We start from the raw sequence: 22648 nt of genomic DNA on the forward strand, positions 1-22648 counted from the left end.
TACGGCTTACTCTGGATTTTATCAAATGATTGCACACAACAAAAGACTGAAAACACAGCAACTAATTTATCTGTAATAAATTTTAGAAGCCTTGAAAAATTCTAAAGCTGATTTCTTTCTAGCCACAGAATGCTATCTTCCCACAAAAGAGGTACAATGATTAACACAGTCATAACTTTGATAAGGAAGTACCAAATGGCCACTCTTCTACATCTGTCTTACTGTGTTCCCTGGTTATTAAATGTTTGGTGAAAAAAAATAAAAATCTGTTCCATAGTGCACATCCATTCAACAAACAGCAGGTTTGTTCTTTCAATACAGGAAATCCAATATTGGTTTTATTTACTATAAACATAGAAGAATTCAATCAAAATTTAAACAGAAGAGAATCATATACAAAACAATTAGGTTCAGTTAATAGAGAAGTTACTAAAATTGTGTTAAGTATAAAGGGGTCCTGATAAAAACTTTTAGGATCTGACCCAATTTTACAGAGTATCAGTGATTAAAGAAGTGATGTTCATTTTTAACACAAACCCCCTGCTGAAAAATAAATGCCTGTGAGAATTAGGCTATCTGCCAGAGAGAGCCTAAGAGCGGAGTAAATGATAGACGGCTGTGGATAAAGGCATGTCCATTCCTCTGGAATAATTTTAAAACTGCTTCACAGCATGCTGGGAGTGGCTGTTCCTACAAAGGCAGAGGAACAGCTATTTTTCCTAGTCAAGAAACTGAAAGGGCTACATTCAAGGTAAAATTTCACTGATAATCAACAAGACTGTAATCTCATTTCTGACTTCAATATAAAAACAAAGTTGGTGGAATACTTATGATTACTAAACAGCAACCATTTGTTTACCAGAACAGAGTCCTCCAGTTAATGAATTCCAGTTTTGAAATACAGATTTAAGAGGATTATTGGTAAGCTGTTTTAAAGACCATAACAGACTGTGCACATAAAAGTACTTACAATGGGACTACTTTTACATGTTATACTTTATGGATGTATGCCTTATGTTTTATTAAGCATTATCAAGGACATTGTATTTAATAAATCAGAATTTTGCTACCAGTATGAAGCGCACTTTGCATCAGCTCACTTTAATTAGTGACATTATGAAGAAAAATATAAATCAGTATGTTTCAGCTAAATGAGGTTCTCTAGTCCCTGGACTCAGATGCTTGACATAATGTGGTGGTTTGACCTTGGCTAAATGCCAGGTACCCACCAAGTCGCTCTATCACTCCCCCCCCCCCCCTTTTTTTTCTCAACAGGGCAAAGAGGGGAAAGAAAATAAGATAGGAAAAAAACCCCAACCCTTGTGGGTAAAACAAAAGCAGTTTTAATACAAGCAAAGCGAAGCAAAGGTCCGCTCGCGGAAGCAAAAAGAAAACAGATTTATTCTCTACTTCCCATTAACAGGCGATGTCGGGCCTTCTCAGGAAGCAGGGCTCCAATACGCGTAGTGGCTGCCTCGGAGGACCAAAGGTGACCCCCACCCCCTTCCTCCTTTCTCCCAGCTTTATACTGAGCAGACGTCATATGGTCTGGAATATCCCTTCGGTCAGTTGGGGTCAGCTGTCCTGGTTGTGTCCCCTCCCAAGATCTCGCCCACCCCATCCCACTGGGGGGGAAAATGTCAGAAAGAGCCTTGGTGCTGTGTAAGCACTACTCAGCAGTAGCCACAACACCAGTGTGCTATCAACACCCTGCCAGCTCCCAACATAAAACACAGCACCATGAGGGCTGCTACATGGGAAAACCAATTCCGGCTCAGCCAGACCCAGTACACATAAATACAAGCAAACAAAGTATGAAGAAGGTTTTAACCACCACCATACTGTGGGGTCATTTTCCATCCAGACTATCACAAGATGCAACACTTCTGGTATACTTGATCCTTCCATCACATTACTGCTGTAACCTGCAGGCACAGATTTGTGAGGAGGAAGCTCCTGCAACTAGCTGGAGCGTAACTGCCTGGCACACCACCCCTTCCCGCAAGGCGCTATCTGCTTTGGTGTGGCTATTGTATCATCCCTAGTCATCTTTTAGGACCCTGATATGAATCCTACTGAATTAAACTGCGTTAAAACAGAACACACCTTTAATTTCAGTGAACTTCAGACTATTCCCTAAATCTTCATCATCATCAGACAGATTCTGCAAGAATTAATATACATTCCTTTGAAACTCTGCTAGTTGTAGAAGAGGCAAGTTACTGCAGACTGTCCTGCAAGTAACAACACACTGTGGTGGTCTGACATTTTCTCTTCTTGCCTGTCACTTTGCCAGCCAAATCCTCTAGCTTAAGTTATCAAAGCTAAGTATCCACTTTAGGATGAAATCTGGAAAAAAAAGACTGCCATTTTGTCCCCCGTGATTACTAAAACAAATTCATAAAGCATTAAGAAACTAGAGTTATTTCAGCACTTTGAAGAAAAGTTTGCAATTTGCAAGTAAAGTGGCAAAGGAGGAGGAAGAAGGGCAGGACCTGGCGTCAGGTTATGATGAACACAACCTCCCCTGCAGCCATGGTGGTAACAGCCACCAGGGCCTGAAGGGCATTAGGACATAGAAGCTATTTGTGTTCCCCATGTGCTTTCTTTAAACCAAGCAGCACAAAGTAGCAGCGGCTTGCCTTGAATGTGAATTTTTATCTGAAGAAATCAGAGGACAGAGAAAAGACTGATGGGATCCAGGAAACAAGAGTGGATAGAAACAAAAATGAGTCAGGTAGTGAGTGATAAGAGGAGAAGAAAGATTAAGAAAAGCTGGAATTAGAGCAGAAGGATACAGGATCAAGAGCAAATGGTCAGGGATGTTGGTCAGACCTGAGTGGATTGAGACAGCAGGTAAGGGAAGCTAAAAACAGAAGGGTACAAGGCAGAATTGAAAGCAGAGGGTTCTCAACTGTAGGTAAATAAATATTCTGTTCCAGAATCTGGGTTCCTAACCTCTACAACCCTCAGAGTCTTCAGTTTTTAGCAAACAGCTGTAAAACACAGATGTGATCTTTCTCAAGCAGATGATCTATTACCCTCTTCCTTCTATTTGTTTTTCTATTAGCTGTCCTCTGTGAGTGCAAAGGTCTCTACTCTTCTGAGAATCTAAGAGGAGTTTCATGTAACAGTCCAGGTCAGCAAAAGCTAAAAGGGTTGTATCTAGAGCTGCAAACTCAGACACACAAAATGCTGCCTACCAGAAGACTGCCTATGCAGCCTTAATTAGAACTGTACCTGAATGCTTTTTCACAGAGCCTGATTAGGAATCACAAACTGGTTATGATTCCCCCTTCAGAGAGATGGCACTGTCACACAACAGAGGTAATATATAGTATTAGAAACACAGTGAAGTTTGAAATCTCAGAAGAGTAGAACAACACCATTTATTCTGTAGTTTGAACAGTGAATGCAGAATGAAGAGAGTTCTTATATGGGCGTTTTATACGTGCATATATACATATATATACACACATAAAAATCACAGCCACTGTTAAAATTGAGGTAGTGGGCTAACACTTAAGATTACAGTTTCCTAAAACTATGAAAAGACAGTAAAAATTGCTCATACATATTTTTTACATATGAATTCTATACTTCAGCATTCTACTGCCTTGAGGTAACAGAATCCTAGCAACAGAACATTCAGAAGCTTTACTGTAAAACTAGATGTCTATACTCTTATCATCAGCTTTTATCTTTCTAGCTAAATCATGTGGCCTATTATTAGACTGAAAGCCCCACAGATTGTAACAATTTCTGATTTTATGAAACACGTTACTCAGTCTATTTTGCAAAATAATCACAAACTTCCATTTTCTCCCATTATTATTATAATTTGGTGTAATGGAAACATTTAGACATTTAATTTTACTGTGACAATGTAAAAATTCACAAACTTATTGTTTTTATGCCCCACATTATCCCAGACAGGAGAAGGTTCAACACTGCATGAGCAAACCACATGACACAGACACAGTCAAATCACATGACAAATACAGTCACCACATGACAAAGCTAACAGGGTAATACACAGAGGGCTTGGGTGCATACGGTTACCTCACACACTAGGCACCAAACATAAAACTCAAACTAAGAAAAATGCTTACTCTATTCCCCACCCTGTGCCTCCAAAAATCACCCCCAAGGCCAGAATGGTCCCTGCCACTGCACCTATTAGCCTGTTAGTGGCCATGCTCACTGTGTGGAGGGAAAAGGGAAGATTTTTTAAGGAAATGATCACATATATGTCTGAAATGAAAACATGAAATAATTCCTCAAAGGAATATGTTACGCTATAACCCAAATTCAAAACTCCTAACAAACCTTTATGTACCAAATGCTGTAGCTTTAAAAACTTTGAAATTAGCTATATTTGGTTTTCTTTGAATGCTTACAAACATTTCAATGAGAAGTTTCCCTGTAAATTTAAGACTATTCCTTTTAGCTTGTGGTTCTATTATTTACTTTAAAAGGGAACAACCTACTGCTTGTTTAAAACAGCCAAAATGTAAATAAATCGCCAATAAGAAAAATTCCTTTTGATCACCAGAAACTTACTGTATCCATAATATAACTAAGCAAATGAAAACTGTCTGGAAAGAGTTCGAAGGCAGGAAAAGAAAAAAAACCAACTTTTTAATTCATTCCTTTACTAGTTAGTAGTATTTTCCTTTGTTACTGCATTTATCAACAGGACACTCTATTTATCTGTATGACCTAAAGACAGATAACAGTATTTAAAAGGAAAAACCTACCCTGGAAATGTGCTTCAGGTAACACCCTGGAATTTCCATATATTCGGATAGTCTCTCTTAAGACATCGAGGCCTTATTTTTCATTTTTTAAGGGAACCCTTTTGATAGATTCACCGAGTCTTAATAGACCACAAAGAAGCAGCTGAATTCCCTGTCTAATGGGAACTTTTCCAAGGGACAAAAACTTTATATATAGTCTTCATGCTGAATAAAGTCTGTTTTGAAATGGTTTCATAATTTTTTCCTGTTTCATAAATATACACAAACACACACACACACACACTTGAGACATAAGTTTTATATTAGAAAAACAAATACACACTATTCCACTAGTCAAACAAAGGCCTAATTCTGCAAATGAAATTGCAAAGGAAGAATCTTGCATGCATATGGAGTCCTACTGATTTAAAAACTACTAGCCAAGATTCTAAAATAATTAAAAGTTTCTGCAGTAGCCAAAAACTATCAGCAAGAACTCTGTCTTCCCAAAACTGCTAGCCTGCTGTGTAGGTCTGCTAGTGCAGGATACAATAGGTTGCTGAGTTTAGAGTAATTCAAGACTCATGTATTAATACCAACATAATAAAGGACCACTAATTTTTTTAATCCTGCAGTATGGAACCAAAAGCAATTGATGGATGATGGAAAGATCTGAAAAGTGCAGCAGGAGTTGCAGTCAACTGTCAATTATAATAATAATATATAAATAAAGAGCAATACTTTCTAGCTATACATGCTCTAATTGTAGTAAGAAAAATGCTTGGATTTACGGTGTAAAAAATCTTAAATCTATTAGGTGAATTTTCACATCATGAATGTTCTGCTTCTGAAATGTAACAAAACTCAAATTTAGAGCTAAGGAAAAACAAGTATTTTGGTTTCTGCCTCAGCCCTGTAAACTGGCGTATGACTTGGGAAGTACTGGTAATAGGGGGAAAAAACTTCACGGAAACTAGTACATTGGATCTTCACAATACAGAAAACTACTTCTGTAATCTTCTGACATCTTCTCACAAAGGGATTCCTCTATTAACACACCAAAAGAGATGAATGTAGCTGTCAGCAGTCAGGCTCCCAAATTAATTTCTAGGTGCCTCAACATCAATAAATTACTGTAACAACATAAGTAAAAATAATCCATCTTTTGAAATCATTGAGCCACCTTGTACGAAAACATAATCTGCCTTATTGCAGAGGACTCCACTGAATAATGCAGTCTAAACTTTATGTCTGTACCTACTGGCAGAAATCCATGAAGATACTATTCCTTTAAGACTTTTACCCAGAATATTTCAGCATCGATGTATTAATTTTCATAAAGGTAATTCCATTCTGAATTTGGTGAGTTAATTTGAATTAGAAAAATCTAACCAAGATAAGTGTACCTTCTGTGCTGCCTTTCCTATAGACCTTTTTACAGAGGAGGGAATTATTTCTTACCTACAGGATTTGGAAATAAGCAATATAAGATTCATGTACTGTGTGTCACAACTGTAAATACTGCTCTCCTCATCCACACACAAAGAGAAGTAATCAGCCCTATAGTGCTGTTCTCCACTATTTTTTTTAAGACTTTGTAAGCAGCGTTCCAGAGTTAGGAAGGTTTTTATGGGAAATGGAACGACAAGCAGCTTTGTAAGACAGGGTACAAACCAGGCAGCTCTACACTGAACAGTGGTGGGGTTTAGGAGCCCAGGAAGCACCTGCACAGATTCCCTAATGCAAATCTGGACTGTTCTAGAGAGCCTCCTTCACAACGGTAACTTGTTTTAATCTCTTCAACAGTTCTTGGTAAAGGTGTACTAGAACCATTCTGCTAAGGGGCAAAAGAATAAGGCACACAAGAGAGAAGCAGAGCCATTCTGGAGGGACATACCAAAATCCTGTCCTCCCTTGAAACCTTGGATATTTTAAAGAGTAATCAAATTAGAGTCTGAGTTCTAAGGATTACATTTTTAAACAACTTTTATCTTCTTTTCATCAGCCTTGCATAAGGCACAGAAGGACCTGGAACTGGGACATAGCAGAAAAACTTTTGTCTGGGTTTCTCAGTTGTTTGTTGGGAACTTTATCTGTAAATGCATAACACTGGATAAATATAGTCTGATGCTGGACAATGTCCTGATGACAGGAAAGACATATAAAAGTTGCACAGCACAATCCAAAGACATTCTTTGGCAGAGAAGTCAGACAGAATCTCAAGTGCTTTTCTTCCTCTTTGAAAAACTTTTTTAATGAATTATTTCCTCATTAGGAATTTATACTTCATATGCACTTGAAATACCTATTAAATACATAAGAGTAAGCAATAATAGTCGGTAAGAATAATGTAAGTCCTTAAAAATCTTAATTTATTTCTTCTTCCTCCCATTGAAATATGATTTCAAAGAATCAAAGTGTTTTTCACAGGACATTCCACTTTCCCTTTTTTTATGCCACAGCTCTTTGAATTAGTTGAGAACAACTAAAGGAACTGGAAATCTCTAGTAAAACATAAATACTGAATTATCATATAAATATAAGAGCTACACTTAGACTCCAATCACAGAGAAAATGATTGTAAAAAATAGAGAATATGGGACAAAAGAAAAACTAGGAAGTACATACCATCACCTACTGAAATCTTCCCCAAATTTAGGTTAGAAAAATAAAAAAGTTTCATCAATTCTTAAAACAGAAACACCTACTTCATCTACACAAAGCAGAATTTTACTACATGGGTCTAAGCAGGACTGCACAATATTACTCTCTTTCTATATGCTAATTCAACTACCACGTATCAACAGAAAAATATCATAAATACTTGAAAGAACATCAAAACTGAAATCGCACAAACCCTTGGGTCCTTCATCCTTCTTGCTACCAGTATCCCTGATAGGATCATCAATACTGCAGTCTGTTCCAGCCCAGGAGAAATTACAAATGCAAGTGGCTTCATTACTACAAACCTGGAAAAGAAAATAAGTTGCAGCAGTTGGTTTTTAACTACATTTTATTAGGTTTGCTTAACATGCGATTAGGTATTTAATTTAGAGTATAAAACTTGTCCATTTATATATTGTAACAATAGCCCTGAGTGTTCAGAATGAGTATAATATCATAAAATGAGTATAAAATCAATAACCTGAAAGCTTGCTTTAACCCTCTAAATACACTCAGATGCTAGGAAAAGCAGAAGTGTTCCCGTAGTTCCATCACCATTTGCACTACACACCTGCACAGGATTTAAAAAATAACAGAAACTCTCATCCAAAAAACCCTCTATCTAGACTAGTTAGATCTTCGCTAACCATCTAGACCTTGAGCCTGGATGTCCAGAAAGAATACAAGCATTTGCATTTAAAATGTTCAAGAGATGGTCATGCTTTATAACCTCTCATTTACAGCTTCCTCCCATGTAGAAAAAATAGTATGGTTTTCATCACTGGTTTTGTCATCATTTCATCATTTTTTTCTAAGCAGCAATGAGGAGTGCTTGCTTATCTTCCAGAAAGAGGAAATAGTTCTAATTTCTAATAATCAGCTAATAATGTCTTTTGGACACTAGAACATAATGTCAAAAAAAACCAGACAATAACCTACACACTAATGATTACAAGTAGTACGTGTGATTTTTTTAATTTAACTTTTATCTCACTCTGCTTCTTAAAGTATTCACTGAAGAATCTTATCTGGGAAGCTGAACATAAACACATCTTACGGCAGGTTTGATCAACTGAAGTATTGTTTTAAAATTATGAGTCGAAATCATGCAAAGCAAACCAAAAAAGGTAACATAGTTCTCTCACCACTCATGCCACTCTCCAAAAGTACCAAGACTGCTTCTAGATCTCCCAGATCCTTTGCACACAAATTTTAAAATTTTTCATCTTGATTTTGAACCTAGTCCTTTTATTTGAAGCACTGAAATTCACCCTCAATTACATATACCAAGAAGAAAAAACAAACAACTTCTTGTATAAAGTCTAGCCCCATAGGCAAGTGTCTGTCCACTGAATTCCACAGTGGAAAGGTTTTATCAGTACTTTATCAGTATCAGTTAAGACGTGGAAAAGTGAATCTGTTCAGGAAAACATACCTAATATCTTAGACAAATGGACTTATGGGTAGAATAACAATATAATGTGCCTAAATGTAAAATGATGCACTTTGCATCTGTTCAAGAAGAATGTATCATCTCTGTTGAGGTCCAACAGTTTAGAATTTTAATTATTGAAGTAATGAGGTATAACTCCATGAACAGAGGACCAACTTAAGGTGTTAGTATGCATGAAAAAGTTGAACTGAAGATGGCAAGTAGCTTGAAATATGGGTAGTACATTACAAAAGTTTACAATTACTAATGTCAAAGCTCTTTCTTGCTAGTAAGGAAAACAACACTTTGGATATAATTGCAGAACTAATTTGACAACTGCTTTCTAAAATTTTATCTATGCTTCACAGAATGGCAGTCTTCCCCTGAATCTAACATTAGTGTTTTCAGATCAACAGGTCTTCGGAACACTCTCAAGTAGAGAATTCCATAGGGTACATTAAGGTCAGATATAGCAGAGATAGCTGGAGAAGCTTAGCTGCTAACTCGCAGTACAGACTCACCCCATGACCAGAACAGACTTTTCCATTAGAACCAATGGGACAGCTGCTTATGTTCAAGGACTGAATTGGCAGGCACTTTTTGTCCAGACACATCATGTGAGGTCCACATGGAGCTCCATCCTCCACATAACCTACATCTGTATCATCATCTAAAAGAACATGAGCACCACTAGGAGAAATAAGTTTTAAGACACTATTAGTATTTTGACTGGAGTCTTCTGAAAATATTAAACATGTTAGTATAGATACAAAAGCCTCATACCTTTCTCTCATTCAAGCATACAGACAGATTGAACAAAATTACAAAGTTTTTATGTCTGTCCACAGCACTGACAAGGTGTTCCAGCTGTCAGACTAAAAAGAAGTCTAGATAATGGCTTAAATACTCAAAATGGACCCCTTGGGCATTGGGGGGGGGTGGGGGGTGGGGTGGTGTTTAACAGCCTTTAGTGGGCCATACTTTTTTCTTTTTTTAAAATTTTTTTCCAAATGCTGTGAAATACTATTGCTAGAAAAAAGTTAAAAAAACTAACTTCCCATGTGATGACGTTCAAATAAAAATACTAGTAGAGTAACAGAAGAGTTAAGAATCATTGTTCAATCAGGGCCTAACGATGTAAGAGAGTATTCTTAGCATCACAGCAATATTACCAATGTCTTTAAAATACAAATCCAATATTGTGCACAGTAGACTAAAACCCATTTACCTGCCCTTTAAACTGAACTGCAGCTTAACATCTTATCCTGCAACAACTCTTCAGTTTCCTCCCTCTAAGCCTTCACTTCCCTACAGCTATTTCTCTGAGAATATAATACTCAAAAACATTATGCTTAATCTATGGGTCTTCGGCAATTAGACTCTCCTGCCCCACTCCCCCAAAAATGTAATGCTGGGCGTTAAAATCTGAAGTTCTGCTACTGGAGAGATCAAACAGAGTAATCAGGAGCATAATGCACATTTCACCCTCTTTAAATGTGGAATATTGGCCTTTTTTTTTTTTAAATAAAAATAAATACCACTCAGAATAATGATTTTGCTGTAAGATCTTAATTACCTAAAAATCATACAATTTTACATTTATGTTTATCTTAATTCAATTAGGTTTGACAAAGAAAAATCATATTGGAACACTGCATTATCTTTTACCTGCAGTCCACTATTCGTCCTTGATGATAAAAAGAATTTGGAATAATTTCTCCTTGAACTTGACCAACTCGTGGAACTCTAGTAAGATTAGTACAGAGCAAAAAGCCACAGAAAACATCACTGTAAAATGCAAACATAAATCAAAAAGTTACTGGAATAATATTAAGTAAATTTACAAAAAAGAAAGACTGGCAATGATGCTGCTGACCACATTAAGTAATATATTACTATAAACTGCATGATAGACTTTCAGAGTACAAGTCTGGAAATAAAATATTATTTGATATAAATGACAAGATGCAGAAACAAGTAATCGTTCATTCTAATGCACCAGTGAATGTTCACATCAACAAAAAAATTTACTTATGCTCTAAACACAATACAGTACAATTAAGAGGAACCAAATTGTACAAAGCTTTGTCATATCAGTCTATACTACATCTCCCTCTCTCTAGCAGCTTAGACATCATACGTTAATATGAAGTTTGAACTTTTAATTGTATATTATTTCCCTGGCAGGACAACAGAACCATAATAACAATTGTTAGCATGCAGTGTGTATGCCTGAATTTTGGTAAAGAATCTGCTTTATTTGATGTTATATGTGCAGTCTTCAATAGAAGGATATCAGCTTGAAACTTCCATTTCTTACTCTAATTATCCTAAGTCATAGAAGCAACTGGATGAATGCTGGAAATTGTATTTGTTCAAATCGCAAAAAATTTAAATGGCCCTTCACCTAGACCATTTTTCTGCATCTCTCTACTGACCAAGAAAAGCTTTTATATAAATGAGGTTTTAAATACACATATCAGAACACCACTATTCTCATCTAAATATAAAAAAATCCATTAAACAACTTCTTTGCTTATGATCCTATGTTAAAAGTGAATCATGTAATCAAAACAAAAATGCCACTTGACAAGTACCAGGTAGTCAAAGAAGGAAAACACCATTCCAAGACTGAATTTTTTGCATGTATACTTTAAAACTACAAAACAGAAAGTAAATTAGGAGAAATTTAAGTCTATCTACTAATGATCATTAACTTGAAAAGTAAATTTAATCAAGTATTCATCTAGTAATGATCACATGCAAATGGATCAGTCATCTTCTCTACAGCATCCAAATGTCTAATAGTCCTCTCTGGTCAAAATAAAGGTTGGAACAAACTTGAAGTAGCATAATCTGGTATGAATCCCAGAGCAAGAGAAAATAGTGTGTGTATTTGCAGCCTAATTTATCCCTACCAAGTCTGAGGTATTTGTGTATTAAGAATTTGTGAATTTTTGCTGCCTTGTCCTCCAGCTCCTCTGAATTAAAAAATCTGGAATCTTTTACAAGCATATTGCTGAGCCACCCATGTATTTGTCAGAATGAGCTATGGAACTTTTTTTCAAGATGCAAACCTTGTGAGTGAAAGAAGATTCAAAACAATGCAAAACAAACTGCTGAAACATTTATGAAAACTTAGACAGTATTAAACCAGTACTAATCTATTTAAATACAAATAATCTCTACCAATCTGAACTTACTGTTTGCTACACTGAATCCATCTGTCTCCATCCTTTCCACAGTTTCCTTTTTTTGTGCCTTCTGTATTAAGCTTTTCATAACAAAATTTGTCAGATCCTGAAGACTCTGTTGATGAAGCAAGGAAAAAGGAATGTACTTTCCAGTGGCCACATTAGACCTTTGAAAACCTGCATCATTTATTCCAGTAGTTCTCTGTATTTTTTTAACAGAAACCAGAAAACTAAACACGTGTGTACACAGATAGTATTTTCCAATGACTACAGTAGGAACCTAGCAGACTTTACTGAAATACCTACAGATGGTTTTTCTAAAATAATGCTCAGTGTTCAAAATTTGCTCTGAACTTTTAAAAAAGCAATCTTCACAGTGTCTATATTGTCTTCTGCATTTGACTTCATCAGTGCTCTAATTTTGTTGACTTCATAACAGTTGCCCATAGATTTAAACTCGTTGTTTGCACTGCAATTAGTCCTAATCTGTATTTCAGGATATCAAAGATTTCATACATGGCATATACCATAATCATGCGTTCTGACATCAACTCAGTGTTTATTTTATTTTATATTTTAGGAGTTCACAGAGAAAACAAGGTTGAACAGTCAGAGTGTAATTTCTACTGCTTGTTAGGTGTAGAAATCCGAACTAATAGGTTTAAAACCACAACTATTTACTAACAAGCCCATTTGTTTTTTCTAAAAATCAATTTAAAAAAGAAAATCACAACAATACAGAGGAAGATAAAACATTAAAGGTAAATAGTTTCAGTAAAATCACTTGTACAGAAGGCAACCCAAATATTTTAAAATATAGGTGTTTAAGATATAAAGAAATTAGTTAACAAAAACATCTATTGCCTTTGATGTTATCAGTAATTGTGAGGTGGCAACATAAAGCTCAAAAAGGCATCAGAAGACACAGGAAATGTTGTCTCCATCCAATTTTACACTTATATAGCCACTTTTGTATTGTACAAGACAAACAATAAATGTTAAAACTATATCCCTCCTCTCCCATCTTCCCTAGAATGGAATGATTCTTCTGCCTCAAATAGGCAGTGTCAGCAGTAGCAGTTATGATTAGACAAAATGCACAAGAAAACATTAAGTGCTAGAGTACAAGACATCCTGATGGTTGTTCTCTGCTGAAGTGTCTCGAAGTCATTACACAGAGCATTTATGCCCCTCAGCTGCAAGCAAAATCCACTGCAACTGCAATTCTATTTTACTCAACACCTCTGGGCTTAAATTCACACCGTGTATTCAAATTCACACCAATGTACTAATTCTCCTGACTTGCAGGATGGTATAGCATAGAGAGGCAAGGTGTAGAAGCTTTAGCAGGAACCACTGCTAGGATAATGGAACTGACAACTGTCATTAAAAAACCCAAAACCACCTGTTTTGAACTATACCAAAAAAATCCTCAAACCTAGTTTTGCCCCCCAGTAACAGTAACTCAAAGTTGCCAACATTTTGTATGTTTTCTCACCTAATTCCACCAGAGTCCAGCATTTGCTGCCTTACCTATGTCTGCAACCACAGAACATCAGAACAATCTGTCATCACTCCCAAACTCGAAATTTCACTTGGCAATCAAGCCAGTTTCTCATGGCAGTCTACTGAGCAGAAAACTTTAACTTACAGTGGCAAGAACAAAAAATAAAAATACTAAAAATACAAAACAAAGGCAGGAATGAACCAGAAATAAAATACATTTAAGGTAAAGTCAACCTACTAGATCCCCAGATATATTTGCACTGATTATCTCTTGTCTTGCATTCACCATTATAGCAACGACCCTAAACAAAACACAACATGTTAGTAATGAGAACTGAACACTATTTAATTTCCTTCCCCTCCCCCAACAAATGTCTCATTTTGATTCTTCACACACATTCAGATGTGTAATAGTTTTCATGAATTTGGGTAGATGGAGTGCACATTTTGGCCCAGACTCTCCAAGTCAGTTGGTGTCTTAATATGTACTGACATTTCAGCAGCTGCTTTATACTTCTTATTTACATAGTTGTAAAGAACTTATTAACATGGAGTGTAATAAAAGATCTACATGTAAAATGTGAAGATACCAGGCAGATTTTACTCAAAGTAGAACTTTTTACTATTCATAGAGTGCATACAACACAAGCAACATTGATGTCCAAAAGACAAAATTTATGAAGAAATATGGAAGACAAGATTAGAAAGAAAAAAAAAACCAACCAAACTTGTGTTTGGTTGATTTCTATTTGCTGATGTGCAGGAATTTTAAAGCACTGCATACCTGATTAGAATCACAGGCATACCCATCCTGCTTATGAAGATTTGGTGGACACTGAAAAAAATGAAGATTTTTTTCTTTAATGTGTACTGTAATAATACATCAAAGGATCACATCTAGAATTTTCCCAGTTTTATAAGACAATTGCACAACATACAAAAGGGATAGATAGCATCATTAGTGCAGGAATCTTTATAGCTACAAATTCAAACGTAAAAATGAACATCTTGAGGCATGAAATACAAGGTTGGATTCTAACTTTCTGCATATTCCAAGTAGAAATTAAGGAGGTGAGGCAAAATGAAAAACAAATGTGTTCAGTAACAGGATATTTGGTAGCTAATACTGGGGCCATGTTTGCAACACTGCCTCTGCATTCATTCCAGTTCCACTAAGAAAGTAAGCAAGCATCTAGTCGTAGACTACCAGTCTATTGGTTACAAAGCTGTGGATTTTTTTATGATGTTAATTGTCATGTTCTCTTGGCATTGGAAACTTTTTTGGAATGAACAAGTCATTAGGTTCAGAAGCCACAGATTACTAAAGCTAGGAGAAGACCATTCTCAAAGCTTTTTCTCATCAAAATGAGACCTGTGAGGATCTGGAAAGGGTATGTTGTGGCAATGTACCATATTAGCCAGTACTTTGAGGGCAGCCCTTCTAGCTTAAGAAAGCCCTCCTCCCTCCCATTAAGAATGCTCCATCTACAGAAGACTTACAATAAAATCTTAACAATAGCTACTTATCTGTAAGTGTGGATGTCTCAGATGACAATATAAAAAGAGGTTACTGTTAATTTATTGGCATCTATAATTACAGTCAATGCCCAGAGAGAGACATATGATCTATCCTGAATCTTATTTCTTCAAAGCTAAGAACTTGATGCAGTAGATGACTGCAGCACTTATGAAATTCTTATATAACCTTGAAGCTAAATACTCAATATTGATAAGGAGCATTTATCACCTTAAGTGTCAAAGTTGCTGTGAAAATGGAAGATGTACAGAATGTTGACTATTTAAAAGAACTCAAGTTAAAACAACCTTTTGGTTGCTGTTTATTCCTGTATTTTCAGAAATGCACAAGATCCACAACTTCTAAAATTATCATACATGTGCACACTCTTAAAAAAACATAACATTTTATACAAGTCTTATGAGGAGCAGCTGAGGGAACTGGGGTTGTTCAGCCTGGAGAAAAGGAGGCTGAGGGGAGACCTTATCACTCTCTTCAGCTAACTGAAAGAAGGTTGTAGTGAGGTGGCTGTTGGTCTCTTCTCTCAAGTAGCAAGTGATAGGACAAGAGGAAACAGCCTCAAGTTGTGCCAGGGGAGGTTTAGATTGGGTATTAGGAAAAATTTCTTCACCAAAAGGGTTATCAAGTACTGGAACAGGCTGCCCAGGGAAGGGGTGGAGTCACCATCCCTGGAGGTATTTAAAAGACCTGTAGATGTGGTGCTTAGGGACGTGGCTTAGTGGTGGACTTGGCGTGTTATATTCATGGTTGGACTTGTTGATCTTACGGGTCTTTTCCAACCTAAATTATTCTGATTCTATACTCAGTTGTAATTTTCTACATTTACATTTTAAACATATTTACATTTTTATGTCATAAAATCTCATTGTTATTACCTTTGAATCCATTCACATTTGCAGTATATACTTAGTACTTACACTATAGACCAGGCAAATAGTAAAGGAGCACAAATACTATACAGATACACAAAACCCCACAAGTTTTAAAAAACAAATAAACCTACAGAAGTCATATTTTTAGTCCACTTAGATTAATATTTTTCTTTGAGTTTATGGTAGCTTATTCTTTGTTTAAAAAATATTGTTAGGATTAAAAAATAACCCCCACAGTTATTTTGGGTATATGAGTGTGCAGCTTGTTAATCCAGATTGTCCTCTTAAATTGATATAAAAATGAGTGCAAACAAACATCTATACTGTAAGTAGAGAAAGCTTCTGCATACATACCTGGCCAGAATCTCCAGTGCAGAACTCTCCAATATCACATTCGTTCACTGCATATCGACAGTCATAGCCGCGTGGGAAAAACTATAAAATGAAGAAAATAGTTCAGAACTGTGATTATGTCTACATAAGATGTTCCTTTTTATTCTACATAAAACGCACTTTGAACTATAACAGGCTGCACATGACTTCCATGGACAACTGAAAAGAACAATAGATATACTGCAGCAACACTCACAAGACATGATGTATTACAGCAGGGTCCATCACTACAGTGAGCTCCATTAGAAAGGGAGCACTTCTTACAACAGTCCGCATAGCATTCCTGGAGAAAATATGAAGCGAAATTTTTAGTTTTCCATTTTCAGTAAGTTTTTTTCTTCACAATCTTACCAACACACTGCTACGTACCAGCAGACAAAAGATTCAGTTCAGCACTAATGGCTTGAAATTATCAGCTGGAAGAATCCTTTGCTCAAATACTAAACTAAAGGGAAAACAGTGACATATATGTTATAACAATAAGGGGATTCACACCTTCTGAAGCCTCTTCACAAGTGTGGAATAATAGCCTGTGCGAAATGCATGCTGCTTAGTCAAACTGCATTCAATGCAGAAAAAAGATTAAGAAAACTAATTATGGGTGCAATTATATTGAAATACTAGAACTAGGACTCAAATCTATAGGGCAGCTTTCTGCAAAACATTACTGGACTATTTTATACAATAAAGAAGAAAGCAACAGCACCTAACTCCAAAGCACAGATACGGAGTCTACCACTCCAGGCACACTATAAAGGAAAAGTAAAAGGGTAAGCGTTTCTACAGGGCAATTCAAAAATTGCTGGGAAATGGCTACATCTTGTCATTAGTATAACAGGAACTGCTCCAAGGACACTCTCTTGTCTTTGCACTCATTCTCACTTGAAAAAAAACATTTTAACAGAGTCCATTAATGAATTTGTTCCCTAATAGACAAAACAAATTCATTTCCATAACGCTTCATCCTCCCTCACCAATCACATAATTTATCTTAATATATTTTGTAAGAAAGACTTGTGGAGTAATATATAACTCTACTTGCCATTCGGAAACCGCAATCACATTCTTCTCCTGCTTCTACATATCCATTTCCACACTCAGTGGTTTCAAAAAGCTGAAAGCAAAAAAGCACACCCCCCCAGTAAGAATAAAACTAGTATCAAATTACTTTTCTGTCACACACTGCCCATTTCCACAATGCTACAAAAACACAGTCTCACAGAGAATTTATATACAATGGGGAAGGCAACAAGTTTGTCAAGTGCTGCTAGTCAGAACTGTTCAGCCATAAAAGATGCACAGCTAAATCACTTCAATGTTAGCTCTTTAGGAGAAAATTATGATAAAGAAAGAAACAATAAAATAATACTCAAAGGGATAACATTTGAACGTCATTCCTATTCTATGGACTCCCATTTCTCTGAAAATCCTTTCAAGAAACCAGTCAGGAATATGATCTCTGGGATCTACTCAGGTACCCATACTTATTCATGCAATTAGCTAGTGTCTGTTCCAGTGTAACATGTTTGTGCATGAAAATAAACATTAAGAAACACTTCCAAAAGAAAGTTCTACGCGCCTTAATGGTAAATTAGAATAACACAACCACATATAGATAGTGCTGAACAGTTAATCCTATGACCAGACATATACAATAAATTCCACAGTCCAGGACGATACAGATTCTATACTGATTTCACATATATATCATAGTTTTGATTAAAGGTGATTTAAGATATTTTTCAGTCTGTCACAGAAATAATTTTCCAAAAACCTTGTCTGTTTTCAATATAATAATTCTGCTTTAAAATCCTGTAAGAATATTAGGAATCTCTAATTTAACTGGGATATTAGCAACAGAAACACATTCATCAATAGAACATGGTTGAAATGAGAAGTTAAAAGTTAGCAAGTTAAAATGAGAACAGATAAATCTACAGCTAGGTAAGGGTGAAAGATGCAAATAAACATGTTCTTTCTGCATGGGCTTAGTGTCAGTACAACTGTTGCAGATCATCAAGATATGAAACATAACATACACAAAACAAATTATTTATAAACTTGGATAGAATTCTTCTTCAGTACTTGGGCAGGGGAGGGGGCAGGGAGGAATCACAATGCCTAATCAAAAAGAAAGAAAACATTTTCCTTTTGTTGCATAAACCACATAGGTAATCAGTAACACCTACAATTTTGAGCGCCAGAAGCAAAACTACACTGAAGCAATACCCATATGTACTCTTCTTCACTAGCAATGTCAACACAAATCAGAAAACCGAAATGTCTTTTTTTTTTCTTCTCTATAAGCCACTGTTACTACTGAACTTCAGTGGAAACAGCAAGATGTCTTATTCTGAACCTGAAATTCGGTTCTCCATGAAACAGACCTCGTTATCTGACCTGAACGTTATCAGATCGTTATCAGAGAAATGCGAGAAATTAACAGAACACACGCAAATTTCCTACGGCATTAATGAGGAACCATCAAATGTTCATATACGTGTCATGGCATAACTAAAATGTTATAATTAAAAATGACATCATGGTGACTGTTTAACACAACTACGTTTTATTTACCTAAAAATTAAATACACCATTTTGTACCTTACCTCCCAATCTCCAAATAAGAGGATTCAAAATATGGTATGATTTTTTTTTCCCCCCAAAGTACTTTTAACTTCAAAGCTGTGAAACACTGACACAGGTAACATGTAAGGATAATTCAACTATTCTCCTGGGAGCATTTTCATGGACGTAAACCAGATTCTGTATACAGTCAATTTGACAATTTGTTCAAATTACCTTGCTAGACAACCATCATAAAAAAAATGAAGCTGTGCTTTTCGTTCTCCCTGCTTACTCTTTTCTGTAAGAATTCTTACATGCTTATTCTATACACAAAGATTGCTACCCTGGGAAAAGATTAAAAAACACTAACAAGCAAAATTTTTTTAGTTAATTGTGCAAAGTTGTGGTCTACCAAAGGATACAGCACAGTAAACAAAACAGCCTAATAGTCTCATGTGGTACTAAAATCTACAAGGACAGCAAGTTTGACACCACGATTAAATAGAATATTAATACCCTAGATTGATCTTACTTTGCAAAAAGAGCCACATAGAATATTTTTATACTACTCAGCTTTGGAAGGATGTCATGCTAATATTGCCTTAGAAAAAATTATGACCTTGATAAGTTTTTAGGTGAAAAAAGCAACGGATGGTACAAGGAAACAGTTACAAATTACAGAGTTTGCTAGATGTACATCTAACATGAAATTAAATTAAGTTTGAGAACAACCACAAGCTGCTACTGTCTGTATTGTAAGCTATTAATTTCTAATTCCTAGCCTGGTAATTGGCGTTCTTTTTAACAACCTCAGGCAAGAAGTCCAAGAATTGAGAGTACGTGGAGCATGCACTACAACCTCACTTCTGGATTTATTTTGCACTATATCCAGCTTAATAAATAGTGCATTTATGCAGAATGGGGATGTATCTAGCTGTGAAAAATCAGCTGCAGTATTTGTCATTATTTGAGCATGAAGAATTGATGGAAAACAAGTTGCATTCCTCTTAAGACTATTTTTAAATGTTATGGGAAAAAGCAGTCAGCTAATTACAAGCAACCTGAAGAAAATACGCACATAGACATTTGAATAAATATGAAAACAGTTGGGTGTTAGTGAAATTATTACATTTTCATTATAGTGTTTAGCAGAGGTGCTGACTAACAATATATTTATTACCTTTGTTGGCCTGTTGAAAAGACAGGCACCTCCCCCACGAAGTAAAAATTCTTTGTATTCTGCAATGCTGCATTTGGAGAATTTCCTGGAATGATATACCCTAAAATGGCAAAGAATTAGCTCAGTAAATGCCTTGAAACACCAACAGTTACTGGAAGGGGGTGGAGGTGTCAAAACATTTTTTTAATACTGTAAATCCCAGTTTCTTACAACCACTGTGTGCAATAGTGTATCAGCTCAGTCTTACTCTCAAACAATAAAATCAGAACAAAAGAAGAAGGTTTTAAACATTTTGCATTTTTATATTTCTATTATATGGATCTACACTATATGAAACTAGTCTTCTAATCTTAATAAGGTGAAACCACAGTATCATAATAGCTGCTATGCACCCTCTCAATTGCATGCATAATCCCATGTTCTCTCGGGTTTGTCTTCCCTGCAGCTTCAGTTTAAAAAATGGATTACATTCCAATCCCTGATTTCATGCCAGGGTTTTTAAAACTGTTCAATTCATCTGATCCTGTTAATAAGGTTAAGTTTTGAAGTAAAAGTACTTGTAGCCATAAGAACAACTTTATAGGCTCAGACTAAAAATCCACTTCACCCAAATCCCATCTCTGATTTTGCCCCTGAGAACATGCCCAGGGAAAAGCAGAGAACAGAGCACTATACTACTACTTGCAGAATATTCTTCCAGCTTCCAACAATTTTCAGCTCAATGACTTTCTCGGGAGGCCTTATTTTGTCTTATTTAATCTTCATTGTATTTTCTCCCATGAATTTGCCCAAAATATTTAGCATCTACAGGATGCTATAGAAAGAAGTTTCACAGTTTAATTACAGACTGGTAGAAGAACAATTTCATTCTGGTTTTTCTGTTACCTATTTGCTAGTCTCACTTCATGTCTCCCTAGTTCTTACCCTGGAAGAAACAGTAATCATTTGCTACGTTGTTCGTGATGTTACAGACTTTTCTCATATTTCCTCATCTCCATCTTTTTCCCAGCCTGATGAAAACATACTTCTATTAGTCATTTCTCACACAGAAACTGTCTGATATTTTTACTTGTCATGTTACAAGATCTGGGAATGAGAACTATTCACACTATTAAAGATGGAAGTAATCATGCCATAAAGGAGGTTCTCCATTCCTTTCCTAGCAGCTCACTGCTACTGAGCTGACATTTCCCCACTGAATTATTCTATATATAAAAAATGTCTTCTGGCACTGATGGAGTTAAGTGAAAAGGCTTTACACTGTCGCTAACTATTCACTCATTTCATTAGTCAGTCCTTTTTCAGCTTCTGGGTGACTATCATCTGCTCCTGCCATTTTTTTTACTGTTACCTTATCTACAGAAGAGGTTTGTCCCACAACCTCTTCTACTGGTATTTCCATCGAGACTGATACTTTGATGAGTTCACCATAGGAAGGAAGCTAGTATTTTTCCTGATTAATGCCTTACTTCAGATTCCAGAAGTAAACTTACTGAATAATTTTCTGTTCCATTCATGTGGTGACTGACAATTACAAGTCTACAGGAAAGCCACACAGTAATTCTACTGAAGAACCAATTTCCAAATACCATATGAAGAAACTAAGCTCCTTCTGTCTTATTTATAACTAATTTTCTCCATGATTTTTGCAGTCAAGCTTCCACCTCTGGCAGTGTGTGAGGGTAGGGGGCAGTGAGACCTGATTTCCTCCAATACAGATGTGCTTCCCCCTCAGACTTCACTGACCATTTAGCCAAGGATTAAGAGCACTTGCTGAAAGCTTCAGGTTTCTACTTTTATTCACTGGAACAGAAGCAGAGAGATCTGTTCACCCAAAATTAGAATTTTGAAGGAATTGGGGGAAACATAATTAAAATTTAGGAGGAAAATATAACTTATTAATACTATATTGTAACACCGCTTAAGCTGCATGTAAAAAGTATAACTTGATTTATTTAACGAGAAATATACATTCTTTACTTTCCAATCATTTTAAGTATAGCAAAGCACTAGTGAATACACTGCACTGCACTTCAAAATACAAGATTTATGAGTAACTTTGTAAAATGTGAATAGCAAAGGGAATGAATTGATGAAAATTGAAATCATTGTTCTGTATGTTTGGGTTGTTCCAACTGCTTCTAGTTTTCCATTTATTGGTACTAAAACACATGGACAAAACCCAATACATAAATATTTATGTCATAATGCAAACCGTGAACTCATTCCAGAGGCCTCAATTACTGATAGTTATGACATACCCTGTTTCCTCCATGATGCAACCACCCCAGGATTCAGTGCAGTCACACTCTTCTCAGACAAGACCAAAATACAACAGAAAAGGAAAACAGTTATAAACATGCTTACAATAAATATAAAGTACTCACTATAAAAATGGATCTTGACTAATTATACAAAGGTTAGATGGTTGCTTGGTTGTACAGATTCTAGCCCTAAAAAGGAAACCAGCCAACTTGAAGAAATACTAATATACTTAATATAAACGCAGTACTTTCAAATTACCATATGTGCATGTTCTTAGACTCAACACAAAGTTTCAGGC

The 22648-nt window shown here is 35.9% G+C and overlaps 1 protein-coding gene across 5 annotated transcripts in view; it reads right to left on the reverse strand.

Moving 5' to 3' along the window:
* ADAM23 (ADAM metallopeptidase domain 23) overlaps nt 1-22648 on the reverse strand; it is an 83317-nt gene that overhangs the window by 12307 nt on the left and 48362 nt on the right. For 4 of the 5 annotated variants that reach the window (XM_074872964.1, XM_074872962.1, XM_074872961.1 and 1 more), the window contains exons 14-24: nt 22347-22395; nt 20086-20185; nt 17380-17451; nt 16534-16620; nt 16299-16379; nt 14320-14370; nt 13774-13837; nt 12039-12144; nt 10504-10623; nt 9357-9525; nt 7597-7708 (exon numbers count right to left, since the gene is read on the reverse strand). In XM_074872964.1, the coding sequence (XP_074729065.1) occupies nt 7597-7708; nt 9357-9525; nt 10504-10623; nt 12039-12144; nt 13774-13837; nt 14320-14370; nt 16299-16379; nt 16534-16620; nt 17380-17451; nt 20086-20185; nt 22347-22395 (1011 nt within the window). Of the gene's footprint in view, nt 1-4112; nt 4204-7596; nt 7709-9356; nt 9526-10503; nt 10624-12038; nt 12145-13773; nt 13838-14319; nt 14371-16298; nt 16380-16533; nt 16621-17379; nt 17452-20085; nt 20186-22346; nt 22396-22648 lie in introns of all 5 variants that reach the window. The other variant, XM_074872963.1, reaches the window with a different exon arrangement.

The sequence above is a fragment of the Strix uralensis genome, chromosome 6, assembly GCF_047716275.1.
Source record: "Strix uralensis isolate ZFMK-TIS-50842 chromosome 6, bStrUra1, whole genome shotgun sequence".
In the NCBI taxonomy this organism is placed as follows: domain Eukaryota; kingdom Metazoa; phylum Chordata; class Aves; order Strigiformes; family Strigidae; genus Strix; species Strix uralensis.